The sequence below is a fragment of the Ranitomeya variabilis genome, chromosome 6, assembly GCF_051348905.1.
Source record: "Ranitomeya variabilis isolate aRanVar5 chromosome 6, aRanVar5.hap1, whole genome shotgun sequence".
In the NCBI taxonomy this organism is placed as follows: domain Eukaryota; kingdom Metazoa; phylum Chordata; class Amphibia; order Anura; family Dendrobatidae; genus Ranitomeya; species Ranitomeya variabilis.
Window position 1 is genome coordinate 247116446 of NC_135237.1, and position 23166 is coordinate 247139611.

Sequence of the window (23166 nt, forward strand, 5' to 3'; positions counted from 1 at the left end):
GGGCTGCCTTTTCCTTTGGGGAAATTTCTCTGAGGCAAGGTAGGCTTTATTTCCTATCTTTAGGGGTAGTTAGCTCTTAGGCTGTGAAGAGGCATCTAGGCAGAGTTAGGTATGCTCCACGGCTATTTCTAGTGTGTGTGTGATAGGATTAGGCTTGCGGTCAGCAGAGCTCCCACTTCCCAGAGCTTGTCCTGTGTGATAGTTTAACCATCAGGTCATTCCGGGTGCTCCTAACCACCAGGTCCATAACAATGACCTCATTTACAGAAAACCAAGGCATGTAAGTATGCTTATTTCTGTATGTGGTGCTCATACTTAATACTGAATAAATTGAGATGTTTTGAACATTTCGTCTTCACCTTCCCACTATATTGATAACATATATATTGATCCCATCATTTACATAATTCCATGGCTTTTTCTTCTTCGTCTTGCAATTTCAATGTTGAAGATTGTATGTATTTGAGTGAAGGTTTTAACATAAAATGTGTTGTCCAGTACTTGCTAGCATATTATTAATGGGCTCAGTGATGTGAAAAAACAGATCCTTGTCTCCTGAATGAGCGCCATTCCACTGTACTCAATTCTGCATCCCCTGTATGTTTGCTGGGATCAACACAGCACTGAATATGGAAAAGCGCCACTTCTCTGGGAGTTGAGCATCGTTTTTTGTTTTTCTTTCTTGTGTTTTTTTTTACCTCTTTTGGCCCGTTAACAAAAGGTTTCCAGCAGTTGAAAACATTTTTACTGAAATCCAGTTAAACTTGCTGTTGTACATTAGTGATGGTATTGTATTGCATTACTAAACAGAAGTATATTTATGTGTATGCTGCACTCAACTGGTGATGTATTAATAGAAGAATAGAGAGTTGTAGAAAAACCAATGTCTCACACTCATTTACATTTTGTAGGTAATCCTCACAGCAACAATTTAAGCAGCACACTGACCCATGATACAATTGAACATGTTCGATACAGGTAAGATAATAAAAGGTCACTATTTTCGGTAGCAGTAAAGAATTTGCAATGGCATTTGTTGAAGGTGGGATCATATTAAAGCTAAGAGCTTAAGCCTAGCACTAAAGTGATGTCGTGAAGCAGGATTAAAGGTGTTACATTGTGTGTTTATAAGGAAGAAGTGTAAGCAGAAAGCTTAGGGTTAGGTACGTTACTTACTCTTTCTGTACACTAACAGAGTTTACAGCTTGCCTCACAAAATCTGTTTGTCTTTTTAAGTCTGTACTGGCCCGAGCTAACAGCATTGCATATACCCATTACACTGTTAATTCAGGTCATGAGATCCGCAATCAGGCCTAGAATTGTGACTTTACTATGGACAAGAAAATATAGTTGTGTGAATCGTTTCTATCTATGGATCTAAACTGCCTTTCTTGCAGTTCGTTCCTTCCTCTTGACGCTGGCTTAGATTGCAGTGTAATACTCTGCTTTCCCTTGCCTATGATTTAGTCATAAATCCTTTTGGTCTTCACGTCAGTGGTCTTTACTAGAATTATAAGTGATAATGTCTGATTGATTCATCTTAGGCCAGGATCACATGACCGTATTTTCTCTCAACTGAGAGAATTGGGTTGATTATGCTAATCACACACTGATCAGAGTTTAATCAGAGTGTGATCCAATTTTCTTAAATTTAGATGTGAAAAAGATGGGAAAAAATATTTCTCCGTATTCTCCTTTCTATCAGTTCGTGAAAATGAGGCAGCACTCAGATATCATCTGAGTTCGCTCTGATATCTTGGATGATGCATTGGCTTGCAAGGCCGAGTGTGATCCGATTTACGCATCCATAGAATAACATTGGTGCGAGTGCGATCCAGATCCACTGATCCCTTACTCAGCTACAGTTTGAAAAGTGCTTGAAGCCCCAGTTATGTTGGTATAGATAATTTTAATGAACCATCAACTATATGAGAATATTTGTATTGGTTCCATTTGTTTGACACTATTTCTGTGGGCAATGTAATAAATGTGTAAGGCTATGTGCACATAATCAGGAGTTTTCACATTTTTTTTGCGTTTTTTCAGCCGTTTTCTGTGGAAAAAATGCTAAAAAAGCTTACATTAAGCATCCCATCATTTTAATGCATTCCACAATTTTTCATTCATTCATTTCAAATGTTCATTAATTTTGCTGATTTTTTGCGTTTTTGCTGCTATATTATTGCGTTGTGAAGCTCTGGAAAAAACGTGAAAAATCTGCAAAACGCTGACATTCCTGAACGTGTGCACATAGCCTAAAAATCTGATGCCATACTGTTGGTCCGTATGGCATGCGAGATTTTTCTTGCACTGTCCGATTTCAGAATGAAGGTGCAGCATGCTAAGACTAAGATAATGCTGAATAAAGCTGAGAAAAAATATGCAGATCTGCGCGGCCTCATTGAATAAATTGGTCCGAGTACAATCTGAATATTTATCGGATTGCACTCATCCGATTTATCCTCAAGTGTGGGCGAGCCTTTATGGGGACTACCTGTAGACAGCCTCGTGAAAAGAGAAACAAGTGCATATTGGTGTAAAGTAAATGTAGGAAATGTAGATAAACAGAAGAAAATTAGTTTGCATTACAATTAATACGAATAATTTTAAAATAACTGTTATTCACTTTGCATCCCATAACCATTACACTGTTGGCCAGATTGTTGGCTTTGTAAGCAAAGACATGTACCCATCCGAGGCAATATGAAGCTTAATTAGGAGACCGCACCATGCAAAGAATAAAACACAATATAATTATCTTTGGAATGCGGCAATAGATATCCCCATAATAGGGGTAGAGGTTTTTTATTATTGTAGTTCATACAACTCTGTCTTGTATTTTCTTTTTCTAAAATGTTTGCCTCTCCTACTGATTTACAGTATTTATAGGCCTCATTCCTTATTGTGGCAATCTTCTTTTTTGTATTGTTGCAATTTATATTCTGCTTCTGTTAGATTTGTCTTGCATTACCTCTGCTTGCAGCAGGTTTTTCATTTTCTGTTTTAGCTCACCTCTTTGCCCTTTCGCTGGCTATGTTAAATTTGTTGTAGCTTTGAAATGAAGCCTGCCTCCCTTATGTGCAAAGATATTCATGCCTTCTCTTTTCATTGTTATATCCTTTTGACTTTGTACACTGTGCCAGGTTTGTTGATATTTTCTGTTTTGAAAGTAATTTTTTTTTCGAAAGTATTTCTTTTTCAGAATGTTAAGTAAAAATTGTTTTAATTGCACAGCTTCATTGTAACATAAATTCCTTAAATGTGTTTATGATGTTTAAGGGTAAACCATCTATAAGGGCATGTAGGTAATAGAAGGTTGAATAAAATGATACTTTGATATGTGCAATCCATTGTCTTATTTCAGAGAAATCTACATTTTTCTTAATATGTAATTGAGCTGTTAAGATCTATGGGCAGGATACAGATCTCCCTTCAGTGCTAATTTTTAATGAAAGAGGGAGTTGACAATATGAGACATATAATGACTGACAGCCTGCTCTCTTGATCTACATGATGATCTCAAGATGTAGATTCTCAGGGAGATCTGTATCCGGCCCATAAATTTTATCAGCTCATTTACTTATTGTGGAAACATGGATTTCTCTGGAATAAGACATTGGATCAGAGATATCAAGGTATCATTTTATTCAGCTTCCAATAACCTAGATGCCCATATAGATGTCTTAGTGGGGTTGATCCTACTAACAAATTCCCTTTAACCGCACATATGACTAATGTTGTTTATTTACATAATGCAATGTCTGCTTTTATTTTAGTCTTTTATGTAATATACATATACCACGGGATCTATAGACAGTGTGCATAAACTTCCAAGCAGACTTCCAAATTCCTAGTTATCCGACACCTGGCACAAATAAGTTTTGTAGTGTTAATTTTGTTTTTGTTTTATTGCTTTTTCTCTTTTGAATAAGTAGAATTAACCTGATGTATGATGTAAACAGCATACCTATTTCCATTATTTATAATCTAAAGCTAAAATATAGACCTTTTTGGAAAATATTGAAATAAAAATGCATTTACATGTGTTTACTTTACCTTGAAGACCCTACCTTTGGTTTACTTTTATATATGACTGATTAAAGCTTAAATGGTCACTGTACTTTAAACAAACTATTCATAAAATCAATAGTACAAGTAAAGAAAAGAAACTTGCTGATATGCACTGTATGCAGAATGATTAGAAAAGTGAGTATTTTGATCATATCATCATTTTTATGCAGATTTTCCATTTCCAAGCTGTGTAAACTTGAATAAGGTGTGCAGAATTATTAGGCAGCCTGTTTTCCACAGTTAAATTGACCATAAAAGACATTTATCTGACTCTGAAAAGTGAAAATTTGTTAAAAGTCTTACAGAGTGATGTAGTAAAAGAACAAGGCACCACTGTGTATAGGTGCCCACATAGGAGCCTGATCCATAACAATATACATAGTGGATTGTCCTCTAAAAACCTAAGCCTTCCATAAGCGATGTTTTACCCTTCTTCTCTGGTGGCAATCCGTGTATCTGAGGAAGGTCTATGTACAGACTGGAACGCTATGCTCTCACTGTCGATCGCAACTCTCAATTAAATCACCTTGAAATTCTACAATTGAGTGCCAAGTTCTTCGTACATACATTACAGAGGGATGGAACTCTGTGGTAATTGCTAAGTTATTGGGGAGTGATTATAGAACCATTAAAACCAGAAACCCGTTATCCTACATTGCTGTCATATTTCAGAACTGCATCCTTCCTGGAGTGGCCAGAAGTACAAGGTACAAGGTACAAGGTGATCAGGGCCCAGAGACATGGCTGAGCTAAGGGAGGCTGAAACCCGAGCAATACGGAGCAAGACAAAGAAGTTGAACGTTTACATGGGGCAAAGAAATTTTTCAAAGGAGGACTGATGAGATGAGATGAGAGTGACTCTTGATGGAGCAGAAGAATGGGCCCATGGCTTGATTAGTAACGGGCACAGACCCAGATGCCAGCAAGGTGGAGTTGGCATACTGCTATGGATTGGTATTATTAAAGATGAGCTAGATAGACATTTTCATGTTGTTAAATTGAAGATTTATGATGAAGGAAAATGGTCACCTCTCTGAACAGTGTATGCAAGTTTCTGGTTGGGGCTGCCCAAAAAGTTGAATGTAGCAGATTGAGAAACTAAAACTCTAAGACTCCATGGTTTGAAGGTTTATATTACAGTGGGTACAGAAAGAATTCAGACCCCTTTAAATTTTTCACTCTTTGCTTCATTGCAGCCATTTGGTAAATACATAAAAGTTAATTTTTTTTCCATTAATGTACACTTTGCACCCCATCTTGACGGAAAAAAACAGAAATGTAGATATTTTTCCAAATTTAATTAAAAAAACCCTGAAATATCACAAGGTCATAAGTATTCATACCCTTTGCTCCTACACTCATATTTAAGTCACATGCTGTCTATTTCCGTGTGATCCTCACTGAGATGGTTCTACTCCTTCATTGTAGTCCAGCTGTGTTTAATTAAACTCATAGGACTTGATTTGAAAAGGCACACACCTGTCTATATAAGACCTCACAGCTCACAGTGCATGTCAGACCAAATGAGAATCATGAGGTCAAAGGAACTGGCCAAGGAGCTCAGAGACAAAATTGTGGCAAGGCACAGATGTGGCCAAGGTTACAACATTTTTTCTGCAGTACTCAAGATTCCTAACAGCACAGTGGCCTCCATAATCCTTAAATGGAAGAAGTTTGGGACCACCAGAAGTCTTCCTAGACCTGGCCGTTCAGCCAAACTGAGCAATCTTGGGAGAAGAGCTTTGGTGAGAGAGGTAAAGAAGAGTCAGGCCTTTATGGCAGAGTGGCCCGACGGAAACCTCTCCTCGGTGCAAGACATGAAAACCCACGCAGAGTTTGCTAAAAACACATGAAGGACTCCAAGACTATCGATATATATATATATATAATCGTCTAAGGGGCACTTCCGTCTGTTTGTCTGTCTGTCTATCTGTCTGTCTGTTTGTCTGTCATGGAAATCCCAAGTCGCTGATTGGTCGCGGCCAGCCGACCACGACCAATCAGCGATGGGCACAGTCTGGCTGTGAAATAGCCGCTCCCTACTCCCCTGCAGTCAGTGCCCCCTCCATACTCCCCTCCCAGTCAGCGTCTGCTGCCCACATACAGTTTTAGAAGTCAGTTAAACCGACTGCGTAACGCAGTCTGTTAACGCTGCTATTAACACTGTGTGACAAACTTTTTACTATTGATCCTGCCTATGCAGCATCAATAGTAAAAAGATATAATGTTAAAAATAATAAAAAAAATAAAAAATGGTGCTATTCTCACCTTCCGCCGACCTCCGATGCGCGAGTGGCGAGGCTGCCACCAGCTTCCGTTCCCAGAGATGCATTGCGAAATTACCCAGATGACTTATCAGTCTCACGAGACCGCAAAGCCATCTGGGTAATTTCACAATGCATCTTTGGGAACAGAAGCAGGCGGCAGCCTCACACACATCGGGACAACTTCAGTGGACGCCGGAGGGTGAGTACATAACTATTTTTTATTTTAATTCTTTTTTGAACGGAGATATGGTGCCCACACTGCTGTATACTACATGAGCTGTGTTATATACTGCGTGACTGATATATACTATGTGGGCAGTGTTATATACTACGTGGCTGCTATATAATAAGTGGCTGTGCTATATACTACATACTACGTGGCTGTGCTATATACTACGTGGCTGTGTTATATACTACATGGCTGTACTATATCCTGTACCCCGAACCCCCAACATCCAGCGCCCCGAACTCCCGACATCCTGAGACCAATCAGCGACAGACGCAGTCCAGCCGCAAAATAATGCAGGATTTAAACCACACTTCACTGACTGGTCGCGCCGATATTTGCATGGGATTTAAACACTGCTTCGGAGATTGGTCATGCATGGCCGGCCACGACCAATCAGCGATATTGGCGCAGTATTTAAACACCGCTTCGGTCCGGCCACAAATTGGCGCCAGATTTGAACCACGCTTTGTGATCGGCCAGCCGGGCGCGACCAATCAGCGATATTGGCGCGGAATTTAACCCCCACTCACAGCGTGACATACATACATACATACATACATACATATTCTAGAATACCCGATGCGTTAGAATCGGGCCACCATCTAGTGAAAAATAAGATTCTCTGGTCTGATGAGACGAAGATAGGCCTTTTTGGTGATAATTCTAAGTGGTATGTGTGGAGAAAACAAGGCACTGCTCATTACCTGCCAAACACAATCCCATCAGTGAAACATGGTGGTGGTGGCATCATGCTATGGGGGTGTTTTTCAGCTGCAGGGACAGGATGACTGGTTGTCATTGAAGGAAACATGAATGCAGCTAAGTACAGAGATATCCTGTATGAAAATCTCTTCCAGAGTGCAATGGACCTCAGACTTGGCCAAAGGTTCACCTTCCAACATGACAATGACCCTAAGCACATAGCTAAAATAACAAAGAAGTGGCTTCAGGACAACTCTGTGATCATTCTTGACTGGCCCAGCCAGAGCCCTGACCTAAACCCAATTGAGCATCTCTGGAGAGACCTGAAAATGGCTGTCCCCCAACGATTACCTTGGAACCTGACGAAACTGGAGAGGATCTGCAAGGAAGAATGGCAAAGGATCCCCAAATTCAGAGGTGAAAAACTTGTTGCATCATCCCCAAAAAGACTCATGGCTGTACTAGCTCAAAAGGGTGCTTCTACTCAATACTGAGCAAAGGGTCTGAATACTTATGACCATGTGATATATAAGTATTTATTTTTTAATAAATTTGCAAAAATTACTAAATTTCTCTTTTTTTCAGTCAGGATGATGTGCAGAGTGTATACTAATGAGAAAATATTAACTTTTTTGAATTTACCAAATGGCTGCAATGAAATGAAGAGTGAAAAAAATTAAAGGGGTCTTAATACTTTCTGTAACAACTGTATTTTGAAAAGAAGGGTGGAGATGGGGGCGTGGTTTGCCAGGGGAGACAAGCAGACGTGCTTCATAGGAGCTCCTGCTGTTTCCCCTTAAAAAAGCTACAAAAAGCATACTAAAAGTGGAATTTTAGACTCCTGGAGCATTTATAACATGCCAGGAGCCAGCCAAGCTAAGAAGAGACCTACTATGACTGAAAGTGTCCCGGTTTGGAGCCAGAGGGGAGCTAAGAGGAATGGAGGCATGGGAACACAAGGAGGGACTTTGCCTGCCGATGCAGGGACTGAGCCGTGTCCTCCCCACACCCGGCTTCAGCCAGAGAAGCAGGAGGTACCGCTGCGCAAAAAGCTCCTGAATGGCAGGTCTCCCACAGCTGCCAAAGCGCCGGATCAGCCCCGCAGCGCGAAGAACAGAAGCAGGGAGGAAGCGATGCCTCAGCGTGCCGGGGGCAGCCCGAGAAGTAAGATGGCGCCGGTGACGTCACAGCTAAGGCACAGCGCTCCTGCGTTTGTGCCGAGGCTGCGATCGCCGGCCGAAGAACAACTACAGGACACAGCGGCGCCGGAGAGTGAGGACGCGCCGCTGCATCTGGAGAGTCCGGGGGAGCTGCACGCTGCCCTGGAACAAACACCGACCGGCAAAGCCCAGCAGGTGAGAGAAGCCGCAAAGCGACATAGCAGAGCCGGAAATCTAGCGGCGCCCTCACAGCAGGACCATGAAGACATCAGCCGCCGGCAGGTACTGAGGGGGCCAGGAGCAGAAGCGCTGAACTCCCAGAAGCTTATGCAGAGGAACGCTGGTGAAGCGCTGGAGAAGGTAACAGATGCGGGGAGGGAGGAGGGAGCCCCGCCGCTGCATTCCTACCAAGCACATGATGGAGCGGTGAGTGGAACGCCGCCACCGCTATATAGCGCCGCAATTCCTTCTCCCCACAATAATGACTGTGCCACCCCTGATCACCAATGTGACTTTACTGCTATCACTGAGGAATATGGAAGGAAGAGGAAAACTAAGGGACAAGTGCGCAGAGATGACAGAGGGGAGCCTGAGGAATGGATGGATAGAGAGGAGGTAGGCGGGCTAATAAGGAGCACAGGAAGGGAGCCAACAGTATCACCTCTGCTACATAGCTCCACACACTCTCCTCAGAACTGGAGAAATTGCTTCATACCCGGAAGTGCAGGGAGCGAGCGGCGTCAGGCGCTGGGAATGACAGCAGAATACAGGGATGCTAGAGAGCAGCGGCGTGGCTTGCCCGCCGCAATACAGCCCAGGGGAGAGCATTCTAGGTGCCGCACACTTCCCCAGAGTAAGGGGGGCAATTCACCCACGGATTTTATAAGCGGCAACAAGCGCTCCATACCAGACTGGGACAGACTTATTAGGGATGGAGCCAAACCATACTCACATAAGGGGCATAGCTACAGACACAATCCAATATCACCTCCATTGCAGAATTATGAAGAGGAAGAGGAACTTTCACTGAAGCTAGGGATCCAAGTTAATACCACCAATGTCTGTTCACCCTCAAAAAACAAAACTAACCTGCGTGGGAATAATTCCCCTTTAATGAGAGAAATGGCGGAACAAGCTGCATTACTGCCTCAGTCACTAATTGAATCGCTCACCTCACAGCTTGAAAAGAAGCTTGAGACCCTTAGTAGAGAGTCACTTAAAGACCACCCCAACACTGACAATTTTCCGGACCCTCCTATGTCACCAATGGAGGAGAAATCTGCACACTCTGACAATTCTATAGTCTCTTCGGCCTCCTCTGGACACGAATCTTCTGATGACTTAGATACTGAGGGTCTGACAGATCAAGACAGGTTCTCAGAGGGGTTCAGTGACATGGGGGATTCTGACGGCTCAGATGACACTTCAAAGTCCTCAGATGTTAGCGACATGGAGCCGGAGCAGTCTCGCTATGAGGGTCCCAGCTACTCCCTGATAGACAATATCTCAGCTTCCGACAATTACCCCTCAGTGAATTTCATGGTCAATTTATGTAAAGCTTTATTAACATCTATGGATCTAACAGGAACTAGATCATCTGAGAAAATCTTCAAAAAATTATTTAAAGATATTCTCTCACAATTTAACAATGTCCCATCATCCGACTTTAACAAGACCACTGACAAACTTCCTAACATCCCGAGGAGGTCTGACCCTCCTGGTGGGCATCTTGAACGGGTCTCTCCGATTGCTGTGGGGGAGGATTCTAGGCGTTTGGATCATTTGGTTAATCTAGAGAAGGAAATAGTCTCATTTAAAAACAAACTGACAGATTTTGAGAACTTTAAAAGAAGGAATAACCTAAAAGTCCGAGGAATCCCAGAGTCGGTGGGAAAATCTCAGCTGGGCGACTATGTCTCCTCTATGGTATCTTACCTGCTCCCCGACACAAGAGGAAAAAACTTAGTGGTGAAAGCATTTAGAATACCTAGGCCACCTTTTCTCCCGTCAAACCTAGCAGCGGATGTTATCGTCTCTTTCTACCCCAACTGGCTAAGAGACTCTTTGCTGGACACCACCAGAGAATCAAAATTCTGTTCTTCCCCTTATAGTCACTTGTCCTTCTACAGGGACTTATGTAAGGTTACTCTACAAAAACGAAATTCGTTTCAGCACGCCACTCATAGATTGCAGCAGGCTGGAATACGGTACAACTGGCTCCAATGCTCTAGCCTAAGATTCCTTTTCGCGGCAAAATGGTATACCTTTACTTCTCCAGATGGGGTGGCGGACTTCCTGGACCGTGCAGGGATAGGTCCTCCCGGGTCCACTTCTGGCCCTTCGTCTAAAGCTAAACCAAAGTGAGAATTTAAGGAGACATTTTTCATCTTTCCGTTTAATCCACATCACAGCCTGTGTTTGAACCGAACATTTTGCCCACAAGATATCCTAAGGTCATCTGGAGATGACCTGGAACTGACAGGCCTTCATATGTTATTTCAAGTCTACTGGACAGCTTTAAAATATTATTGCATTACGTATGTCATTGCATTCTTTAACCATCTTTTTTTTATTCTAGGTTTTTCTCTTCTTTAAGCTACAGCGTATTGTCAAAGCGGATCTGACCAAGTTTATACACATTGTACATTGTACATGTTTATACACATGTATGTACATTCCTTACATACATGGTAAATCATAACGAATAATGGTATACTAATATTTTATAGGGCCTACTATGGTGTTTCAACCATACTAAGTTATAGCATTACATATAGCCTAAATTCTATTGCCTACTGCAACTCTAAAGTTATTACTTTTCTGGTTCAAGAGAGCTACTCATATCAATTCCTAGACTAACGTTTATCCTACTTAAAATCTACTATGTATTATTTTATGATGCCACATCTATCTTGTAAATTTTTACAGTACTATGATTGCCTGTATCCCCTATCTTCATAGGGGATCTTTCCCTACACTCGTATCCCTCCCATTACCCTCCCTCCCTTCCCCTGTCTATCCTTTTTCTGTTTAAAAAGTTAAAATCAAATAAAGTTTGTTGAAAAAGAAGGGTGGAGATATTGGTCACTGATATATACAATATATATTTATTTTATTTTAGTTTTTAATAGTCAGAAACATATTTTTGGAGATTTTTAGTTTGGTTATTATTCATACTTTCACACAATTGAGATGGGAATATTTATGCATTTGATTTAGCAGCATAACTACACATTAATAGTTGTCCAATAATTATGCACACATAGATATTCTCCTAAGAAAGACTAAACATTATGTTTTTCTTTCTTAATTTCTTTAATATTTGGCTTCAGGTTTATTAACCTTTTGAATTGACCAACTGCACTGTAGTTGTTCAATAGCAAAATTTATCATCAAAAATACAGCAAACTGCCTAATAATTGTGTATACATTCATGTGTCTACTCCCGCCTTACCCGTTAACTCTCCACTCATTGCCTCCTAGAGCCTTCACAGTCTGGCTTCCGCCCCCTACATTTGACAGCAACTGCACTCATCAAAGTGACCAATGACATTCTGACAGCAAAATGTAATGGTGACCACTCTCTGCTCTTTCTTCTCAACCTTTCTGCAGCTTTCGACACTGTTGACCACCGTCTCATACTCTCTAAGCTCCAGTCACTAGGCATTAAGGACACTGCCCTCTCCTTGTTCTCTTCCTATCTTTCTGACTGATCCTTCAGTGTTTTGTTCGCTGGCTCCACTTTATCCCCTCTTCCTCTCACTGTTGGGGTACCTCAGGGCTGAGTCCTTGGCCCCCCCTCTCTACACTGCCCCAATTGGACAGACCATCAGCAGATTTGGCTTTCAGTATCATCTCTATGCTGATGACACACAACTATACACATCATCCCCTGACATTACCCCCGCTGTACTACAGAATGCCAGTGACTGTCTGCAGTCTCCAGCATCATGTCCGCCCTCTATCTCAAATGCAACCTCTCCAAAACTGAAGTTCTCCTGCTCCCGCCATCTACTAGCCTCCCTAAATCTGACATTTCCCTCTCCGTGGGTGGCACCATAATAACACCCCGGCAGTAGGCGTGCTGTCTGGGTGTTACGTTTGACACCAATCTCTCCTTCACCTCCCATATACAATCTCTTGCCTGCTCTTGCCGCTTAGAGCTAAAGAACATCTCTAGAATCTACAAGCTGGGTCATCCTATTTTGCTTTAATTATTGTATTGTTAATGTTGTTACTCATGACTGTTGTGTTTGAAACTGTCAAACAGTAAAGCACTGCAGAATATGTTGGGGCTATATAAATAAAGATTATTTTATTTATTATTATTATTTATTATTATATGTTTGTGTATGTGTATATACATATATATATATATATATATATATATATATATATATATATATATATACACACAGTGGGGGAAGTAAGTATTACACACAGTGGGGGAAGAAAGTATTTGATTCCTTGCTGATGTTGTCAGTTTGCCCACTGACAAAGATATGTCTATAATTTTAAGGGTAGGTTAATTTTAACATTGAGAGATATAATATCAAAAATTAAATCCAGAAAATCACATTGTATAAACTACATAAATTTATTTGCATTTTGCAGTGAGAAATAAGTATTTGATCCCTCTGGCAAACAAGACTTAATACTTTGCGGCAAAACCCTTGTTGACAAGCACAGCAGTCAGATGTTTTTTGTAGTTAATGATAAGGTTTGCGAACATGTCAGGAAGAATTTTGGTCCACTCCTCTTTGCAGATCATCTCTAAAGGTACCTTCACACGAAACGACTTTGTAACGATATCGCTAGCGATCCGTGACGTTGCAGCGTCCTGGCTAGCGATATCGTTTAGTTTGACACGCAGCAGCGATCAGGATCCTGCTGTGATGTCGCTGGTCGCTGAATAAAGTTCAGAACTTTATTTGGTCGTCCGATTGCCGTGTATCGTTGTGTTTGACAGCAAAAGCAACGATACCAGCGATATTTTACACTGGTAACCAGGGTAAACATCGGGTTACTAAGCGCAGGGCCGCGCTTAGTAACCCGATGTTTACCCTGGTTACCAGTGTAAAATGTAAAAAAAACAAACAGTACATACTTACATTCGCATCCCCCGCCATCTGCTTCCCACACTGATTGAGCGCCGCAAAGTGAAAGTGAAAGCACAGCACAGCGGTGACGTCACCGCTGTGCCCTGCTACTGCCGGCGCTCAGTCAGTCAGTCAGTGCAGGAAGCGGACGCCGGGGGACGCGTATGTAAGTATGTACTGTTTGGTTTTTTTACATTTTACGCTGGTAACCAGGGTAAACATCGGGTTACTAAGCGCGGCCCTGCGCTTAGCAACCCGATGTTTACCCTGGTTACCCGGGGACCTCGGCATCATTGTCGCTATCGCTGCAGCGTCGTTTCGTGTGAAGGTACCTTAAGTCATTAAGATTTGGAGGCTGTTGCTTGGCAACTCGGAGCTTCAAGTCCCACCATAAGTTTTCTATGGGATTAAGGTCTGGAGACTGGCTAGGCCACTCCATGACCTTAATGTGCTTCTTTTTGAGCTACTCCTTTGTTGCCTTGGCTGTATGTTTTGGGCTATTGTCTTGCTGGAAGACCCAGCCACTACCCATTTTTTTTTTTTAACAATACATTTTTATTGAAATTTGCATATAAGGTGAAGAGAAAAACCTCAATACAAATATATTTTTACAATATGTATAAGATGACATATAAACAATTAACAAACAAACAAACGAACAAACAGCAGGGGAAGGGGCAGGGGAAGGGGGGAAAACCAGGGAAGAGGGGTATAGTGTGTCCGATTCCGGTTAAGTGATTTAAACAGTCAGGAGTGTCAGGGTTAGTCAGATGAAATACTGGTGTGGCAAAGGGGGTGTGGTTGGCATACTCTGCCCAGGGAAGCCATATTTTCTCAAATTTGCCAACTTTGTCTGTAAGTATGGCAGATAATTTTTCGTTTATCATGTACCAAGAAAGGCGTGTTTTAACCGCAGATAATTCTAGATTTGTTTTTTTTCCAAGCCGAAGCTATGGTTTGTGTGGCTGCAAGGAATATAAATGTGATGAGGGCTTGAGCATGTTTAGGGGTGTTGGGGATACGCTTGTTAAGTAGAGCCTCCCAAGGTTTTTTTTTAAGGTTGATATATGTTATAGAGAAGATCAGGTGGTATATTCTAATCCAAAATCTGCGTACAATTGGGCATAGCCACCAGATATGGAACATATCACCTGTGGAATTACATCCTCTAAAGCAATTTGGAGAATAGTTAGCGACTGCTTTAGCTACTCTGGCTGGGGTCAGGTACCACCTGGTCAACACCTTATAATTCGTTTCTAGCATGGGGGTATTTAATATTCCTCCAGTAGAGGAGGAACAAATTTGAGACCATTCTGAATCGGTCAAAGTGGAACCAATGTCGGACTCCCAGTGAGAAGTGTAGTTCAAACAGCGCAGCCACGACCCATTTTTTATGTCCTGGTGGAGGGAAGGAGGTTGTCACTCAGGATTTTACGGTACATGCTTCATCCATTCTCCCATTGATGCGGTGAAGTAGTACTGCGCACTTAGCAGAGACACACCCACAAAACATAACATTTTCACCCCCATGGTTGACAATGGTGACGTTGTTCTTTGGGTCATAGGCAGAATTTATCTTCCTCCAAACACGGTGAGTTGCTTAACGCCAAAGAGATACATTTTTGTCTCATCTGACCACAGCACCTTCTCCCAATAGCTCACAGAATCATCCAGTTGTTCATTGGCAAACTTCAGATGGGCCTGCACATGTGCCTTCTTGAGAAGGGGGACCTTGCTGGCACTGCAGGATTTTAAACCTTTACGGTGCAATGTGTTACCAATACTATATACCCAAAAAGGGAAGTACCACTCAAATACGTCAGATATGAAATACTTTATTAATATATTTTCATTAAAAAGAGCAAAGTATTTCATATCTGACGTATTTGAGTGGTACTTCCCTTTTTGGGTATATATCATATTTTGGTTGTACACCATATTTTATCTGTTGGTCTGTATAATTGGGTAACCAATACTATACTTGGTGACTGTGGTTCCAGCTGCCTTTAGATCATTAACAAGTTCCCCCATGTAGTTTTAGGCTGATCTCTCAGATTCCTCATGCTCAAGGCTACCCCACGAGGTGAGATTTTGCATAGTGCCTCAGATCGGTGTCGATTGACAGTTTTGTATTTCGTCCATTTTCTTACTATTGCATCAACAGTTGTCTCCTTCTCACCCAGCATCTTACTTATGGTTTTGGAGCCCATTTCAGCTTTGTGCAGGTCTATGATCTTGTCCCTGACATCCTTAGAAAGCTTTTTGATCTTGCCCATGTTGTAGAGGTTATAGTCTGACTCATTAATTGAGTTTGTGGACAGAAGTCTTTTATAAAGGTTACTATGTAAAACAGCAGTCTTTAATGCAGGTAATAAGTTGATTAGGAGCATCTAACTGGTCTGTAGGAGCCAGAACTCTTAATGGTTGGTAGGGGATCAAATACTTATTTCTCACTGCAAAATGCAAATAAATTTATATAATTTAAACAATGTGATTTTAGGATTTTATTTTTTATATTCTATCTCTCAATGTTAAAATTAACCTACCCTTAAAATTATAGACTGTCCATGTCTTTGTCAGTGGGCAAACTTACAAACTCATCAAGGGATCAAATAATTATTTCCTTCACTGTATTTATTTATACATGTATAGATACACACACTGTGGGCACAATTATACAGTATATTCTTATAAGTTGAGGTGACAATGGTTAGTCCACTAATATAAAAAATTTACCACATATTTGGAGGAATTGTGCATGTAGGCATACCGTTTCTATTCATATTATTTTTTATTATTATAAGTGGATATGTAAGGGTCTATATATACAGTCTAAGGTGTATAGTTTAAATGACTGTTAAATTGTAACTTATGAACTGTGTTTTCATAAATATAACTAATCTTTGTTAAATCTCTAAAAGAAAACTTCTATCCGGGTAAGGTAGTATAGTGCCTGTTATGGCTGTTCAATTAGACCTTATATACCTATCTAGTTAGAATAATTAAATAATATTAACCCCTTTACGACCTGAGACGTATAGGAACATCATGTCATGTTCCAGACTGGGTTTTGAGTCCTGTCTTCCCCTTTTTCTGGTCTGGTCATGCCAGGGCTTAACTTTCTCAGCCTCAGTCTGGTCTCAGGTTTGCTATTTATCTCTGCTGTGTCCTGCAGACCATGTCAGTTATAGTTTCTGCCTATGGCATGTGTAGCTGACTCCGTTTGCCCTGATTTGTCCTGCTGCTTGCTTTCTGAACCTGTGTCTGTTTTTTCCCTCTTCTCTTCCCGACTCAGTGTTCCCCTTTCGTGTATTTACTCTCTGGTTTTGACTTGGCTTGGACCCTGACCTGTGGTTTTGTTTCTTGCCTTTGGCATATCTGCTCCTGACCAGTAGTGACCCATTTGACTTGTTGTTGACTGTGCGTTTGCTTATTCCTTTTGTACTGCGCTACAGTCTTGTATCGACCCGGCTTGTTTTGACTATTCTGCTGCCACCTGGCGGTGGCCTCGTCGCTGCATGTAAGGTCTGGTGTTGCTGTGTGCAGTCCTTCCTCCACTCTATTGCCATCTAGTGGGATTTACCTGCATTGCAGCGACGTGACACATCATAGGTCACCTCCCTCTGTTTGTTGTGAGCTCCAGAGATGAAATCAACTGACATGCACTGGAAAAGTTGTAGGCTCATCAGCTGATATGTGCCCCAAATAGCCAGGGGTGCAATCACGATTCACCCACGGCTGTTAACATGTTAAATGTTAAATATTTAATATTGCTGTGTATATATGTTTGTTATACATAGTAACTATACTCTTACAATTAGTAACAATTCACTTGAAAGCACTTTGTAATAATCTTCCTTCTCTTTAAGCACATAATCCCTTTTGAAAAATTAATCATCCTTGAAAATTTCAGGAAGCAAGTGGCCTCCTCTCCTAAATGTCATTATCTGCTAAATAATGCAGAGTTATTGATGTGTTCACATGGTTTCATCTGGGAAATGTTTACCCAGTAATTCAGCAAAGAACAATAGGAAATGACATCTTTATAAATGTACACAAAATATTATTTTTATTATAATTTACAGGATCTCTAGGAGACAAAAAGTATTTAAAGCTTTTTTTTTTTTTTTCTAATAAACGTGTGTTAATGTTTTAGTCTACTTGTAGCATAGATAGTATGTCTATGTTAGCATAAATAGAATTACCACAATAGTTATGATGCTTCGTACTTTAACCAGTTCATGACTGGAGAAATTTCCCCCCTTCCTAACCTGGCATATTTTCAGGTATTATTGCACATGCACTGCTCTGAAAAATGTTCTCATTCCAATACTCAAAACATTTTTGCCCCATACAATATCAGGGGAAATATAAAGAAAAATAGGACATACTTGTCTATTTTTCACATTTTTTAATCCAGGAAGGACTGGTAAAAAAAAAATCAAATTGCATTTCTATTTATGTAGATATATTTATTTATTTTACATATTTGATTTCAATCAAGCCATGGCTATAAATATATTTTTTTAATTGTTTATGTTTTGTATTTTCTATGTTATTTTTGCTTTCTAGCACTTAGCCACTCTCTTCCCACTCCCGAGTAGCGGTGGGATATGGGGTAATAAAGGGTTAATGTCACCTTGCTAATGTAAGGTGACATTAAGCCTGGTTAGTAATGGAGAGATGTCAATAAGACACCTATCCATTATTAATCCTATAGTAGTAAAGGGTTAATAATACACACAAATTATGAATAAAGTATTTTAATGAAATAAATACACACATGGGGTTTTAAAATCTTTATTGTATGCTTAAAGGGAACCTATCACCCCGTTTTTTCAAGATTAGATAAAAATAGTGTGAAATAGGGGCAGAGCTGGGCTTTACATTAGTGCCTTTTTGGTGCCTTTACACCCCCGTTAGGCTGCCGAAATACCTTTGTGAAGTGGCCGTTTTCTGCTGTCACTCAAGTTGGTCAGGTCGGATGGGCGTGGTCACAGCGCTGTTTCTCCCCCAGATCAGGCTCATCATTACGTTGGTGGCGTAGTGGTGTGCGCATGTCCAAAGAGAAGATCCACTGCCCAGGAGATTCAAAACAGCGCGGTCTTCGCTATTCGCCGTTTACCGGTGGGTGCGGCCATCTTTCCTGTGGCCGCGCGTGCGCAGATGGAGCGCTCTGTTGCCCGGGGCTTCAGGAAAATGGCCGCCGCGATCTCCATCTGCGCACGCGCAATTTTCCTGAAGCCCCGGGCAGCAGAGCGCTCCATCTGCGCACGCGCGGCCACAGGAAAGATGGCCGCGCCCACCGGTAAACGGCGAATAGCGAAGACCGCGCTGTTTTGAATCTCCTGGGCAGTGGATCTTCTCTTTGGACATGCGCACACCACTACGCCACCAACGTAATGATGAGCCTGATCTGGGGGAGAAACAGCGCTGTGACCACGCCCATCCGACCTGACCAACTTGAGTGACAGGACAAAACGGCCACTTCACAAAGGTATTTCGGCAGCCTAACGGGGGTGTAAAGGCACCAAAAAGGCAGTAATGTAAAGCCCAGCTGTGCCCCTATTTCACTATTTTTATCTAATTTTTAAAAAACGGGGTGATAGGTTCCCTTTAATCCACCTGAAGACCCTTGTTCTGTGAAAAAAATTAAATAAAAAAGCAACAATATCCCATACCTTTCCAGCGACCAGTCATGTCCCACTCTGTAAATCCATCTGAAGGGGTTAAATAAATTTACACCCAGGAGCCTGATAATGCAGCTGTTGCTCCTATTTGTAAAAACTGAGAAATTAATGGAATGCAGGGGAACGTAGCTACCTAGACTTGCGGTGATGCGCCCCCTGCTGGCATAAACTCATATGAACTCTAGCGTGGGAATTTTTCTGAATATCTAGTGCTGTATGAAATATAAACATATATATATACAGTACAGACCAATAGTTTGGACACACCTTCTCATTTAAAGATTTTTCTGTACTTTCATGACTATGAAAATTGTACATTCACACTGAAGGCATCAAAACTATGAATTAACACATGTGGAATTATATACTTAACAAAAAAAGTGAAACAACTGAAAATATGTCTTATATTCTTGGTTCTTTAAAGCAGCCACCTTTTCCTTTGATGACTGCCTTGCACATTCTTGGAATTCTCTTGATGAGCTTCAAGAGATAGTCACCGGGAATGGTCTTCCAACAATCTTGAAGGAGTAGCACCCCATCACTCTCCTTCTTGGTCAAATAGCCCTTACAGAGCCTGGAGGTGTTGAAAAATAATTGATGGTCCAACTAAACGCAAACCAGATGGAATAGCATGCAGCTGCAAGATGCTGTGGTAGCCATGCTGGTTCAGTATGCCTTCAATTTTGAATAAATCCCCAACAGTGTCACCAGCAAAGCACCCCCACACCATCACACCTCCTCCTCCATGCTTCACGGTGGGAACCAGGCATGTAGAGTCCATCCGTTCACAGTTGCTGCGTCGCACAAAGACACTGTGGTTGGAACCAAAGATCTCAAATTTGGACTCATCAGACCAAAACACAGATTTTCACTGGTTTAATGTCCATTCCTTGTGTTCTTTAGCCCAAACAAGTCTCTTCTGCTTGTTGTCTGTCCTTAGCAGTGTTTTCCTAGCAGCTATTTTACCATGAAGGCCTGCTACACAAAGTCTCCTCTTAACAGTTGCTGTAGAGATGTGTCTGCTGCTAGAACTCTGTGTGGCATTGACCTGGTCTCTAATCTGAGCTGCTGTTAACCTGAAATTTCTGAGGATGGTGACTCGGATAAACGTATCCACAGAAGCAGAGGTGACTCTTGGTCTTCCTTTCCTGGGGCAGTCCTCATGTGAGCCAGTTTCTTTGTAGCGCTTGATGGTTTTTGCCACTGTACTTGGGGACACTTTCAAAGTTTGCCCAATTTTTCAGACTGACTGACCTTCATTTTTTAAAGTAATGATGCCACTCGTTTTTCTTTACTTAGCTGCTTTTTTCTTGCCATAATACAAATTCTAACAGTCTATTCAGTAGGACTATCAGCTGTGTATCCACCAGACTTCTGCACAACACAACTGATGTTCCCAACCCCATTTATAAGGCAAGAAATCACACTTATTAAATCTGACAGGGCACACCTTTGAAGTGAAAACCATTTCCTGTGACTACCTCTTGAAGCTCATTGAGAGAATGCCAAGAGTGTGCAAAGTAGTCATCAAAGCAAAAGGTGGCTACTTTCTCACCACATTCCCACAGTCATTTCTACCTCCCATCCATGCTCTATCACAAACTTCCGTAACCTCTCTAACCTTATACCCATTCACCCAGCTCCTGCTTCCCCAGTCCCACTAACAGGAGCTCTGTGGAACGCTTGCTCTGTCTGCAACAAGCTTTCCTACATCCATGATCTTTTTGTTACTACCAAACTTTCCTTCCTCGCCATCACCAAAACCTGGCTCACCCCTTCTGACACAGCCTCCCCTGCTGCACTCTCTTACGGTGGCTTCTACCTTTCTCACACACCCCACCCCAGCAGCAAACATGGCGGAGGAGTTGGTTTTCTCCTGTCAGATAACTGCTCCTTCACCCCAATCCCACTGCCACCCTCTGTTACCCTCCCTTCCTTTGAGGTGCATTCTGTGCGCATCTACTCCCCCTCCAACCTCCGACTGGCTGTCATTTACCACCCCCCAGGGCCAGCCACCACCTTCTTTGACCACTTCACCACCTGGCTACTTAATTTCCTTTCCGCGGACATCCCCATTATCATCATGGGCGACTTCAACATCCCCATTGACACTTCCCTCTCAGCTGCCACTAAACTTCTATCTCTCACTTCCTCCTTTGGCCTCACTCAATGGTCTTCTACAGCCACCCACAAAGATGGTCACACACTGGACCTCATCTTCACCCGCCTCTGCTCCCTATATAACCTCTCTAACTCACCTCTTCCTCTCTCTGACCACAACCTTCTCACATTCTCTTCCCTCTCCACTCCATGTCTACAATCCCCACCCCACAAACTTTCACACCCTAGCAGAAATCTTAAACATCTTGACCTACATTCATTCCCTCCTCCCTCTCACAGATATAAGTTCCTTACACAATGCGGATGATGCTGCCGCTCTATATAACACCACAATAGCTGTAGCTTTGGAATCTCCTGCCCCACTTACACATACCAAAGCTTGCAAAATCAACAGACAGCCCTGGCACAGCAGCCTGACCAAAGAACTGAGGCGTGCTTCCAGGGCTGCTGAGCACAGATGGAAAAGATCCCACTCCAATGAGCACTTCATCGCATTCAAACAGTCCCTCACTGCTTTCAAGACCACACTCGCCACAGCTAAACAAACCTACTTCTCATCTCTCATATCCTTCCTGTCTCACAACCCTAAACAGTTATTCAACACCTTCAATTCTCTCCTCCGTCCCCCAGCACCTCCTCCCTCCCCACTTATCTCAGCTGAAGACTTTGCCTCATTTTTCAAGCAGAAGATTGATAACATCAGAGACCGTTTTGGTCAACAACCCCCAGAGCCCTTCATCCCGACTTCCCAGCCCTCCACCTCCAAAATCAACTTCTCCACCATTACAGAAGATCAACTCTCCACTCTACTCTCAAGATCGCATCTCGCCACCTGTGCACTTGACCCGCTCCCATCCCACTTCATCCCAACCCTAACCCATCTCTTCAACCTATCACTAACAACTGGTGTTTTCCCCTCAAGTTTTAAACATGCCTCCATCACACCTATCCTCAAAAAGCCCTCTCTTGACCCATCCTCTGTATCTAGCTATCGCCCTATGTCTGTCAGGACTCTGAACATTTTTTACCTTTTGTGCATTACTGCCCTTTTCCAACATGGCGTCTTTGGTCTCATGTGCACTTGTCTTCCTGCTATAAAACTTCACCCCAGCCTTCAGTCTGTGCTAGATTATTCTGCTTTGCATCCAGCTCCTGATTACTCCCTGGCCTTGCACCTGCACCTGCTCTTGTGAACCTGTGTTGGAGATCCTGCCACTCTGCTCTGTGTTCCTGCTGCATACACCAGTGTTCAGTAATCCTCCTTCATCTGCTGCTCATGTTACTTCCATCTGCATTTGTGGGACATGTAAGCTGTTTGCTGCTCTGCAAAACCTGAGACTATTAACCAGGCCTCCCTGGTTGAGCTAAGATATGATTTGAACTGCCTTATAGCATATCTATCTGTGTCTGGACTAAGTCAAGGATCTATTCATGTCAAGTTTCCTCAAGAATAACTGTGCTTCAAAGACTTTCTGTTTGTTTGCATTTACCTCTGAAGTTTCCTATTGACTGCTAAGCTGCTTTTATTATTTGCACCAAGTGTTGTGGACTTGAGTTTCTCTCTGCACCTGTTTGAATCACCGTGTGATAATATAAACTTTACCACTTATAAAACTGTGTCCTGTTGTCTTGTTCCACGCAAAGAGTCTCCTGAATTATCCCCTATAATTATTACAATATCACTTCTCCCCTATGCCTCCAAACTACTGGAACAACACGTCTACCTTGAACTATCCTCCCATCTCTCTTCTTGCTCCCTCTTTGACCGCTTACAATCTGGCTTTCGGTCACACCATTCCACTGAAACTGCCCTAGCTAAGGTCACCA

The 23166-nt window shown here is 42.1% G+C and overlaps 1 protein-coding gene across 2 annotated transcripts in view; it reads left to right on the forward strand.

Annotated features, from left to right (window-relative positions):
* MOCOS (molybdenum cofactor sulfurase) overlaps positions 1-23166 on the forward strand; it is a 423354-nt gene that overhangs the window by 61243 nt on the left and 338945 nt on the right. For both annotated transcript variants that reach the window (XM_077269558.1, XM_077269559.1), the window contains exon 3: positions 912-978. In XM_077269558.1, the coding sequence (XP_077125673.1) occupies positions 912-978 (67 nt within the window). The remainder of the gene's footprint in view (positions 1-911; positions 979-23166) is intronic.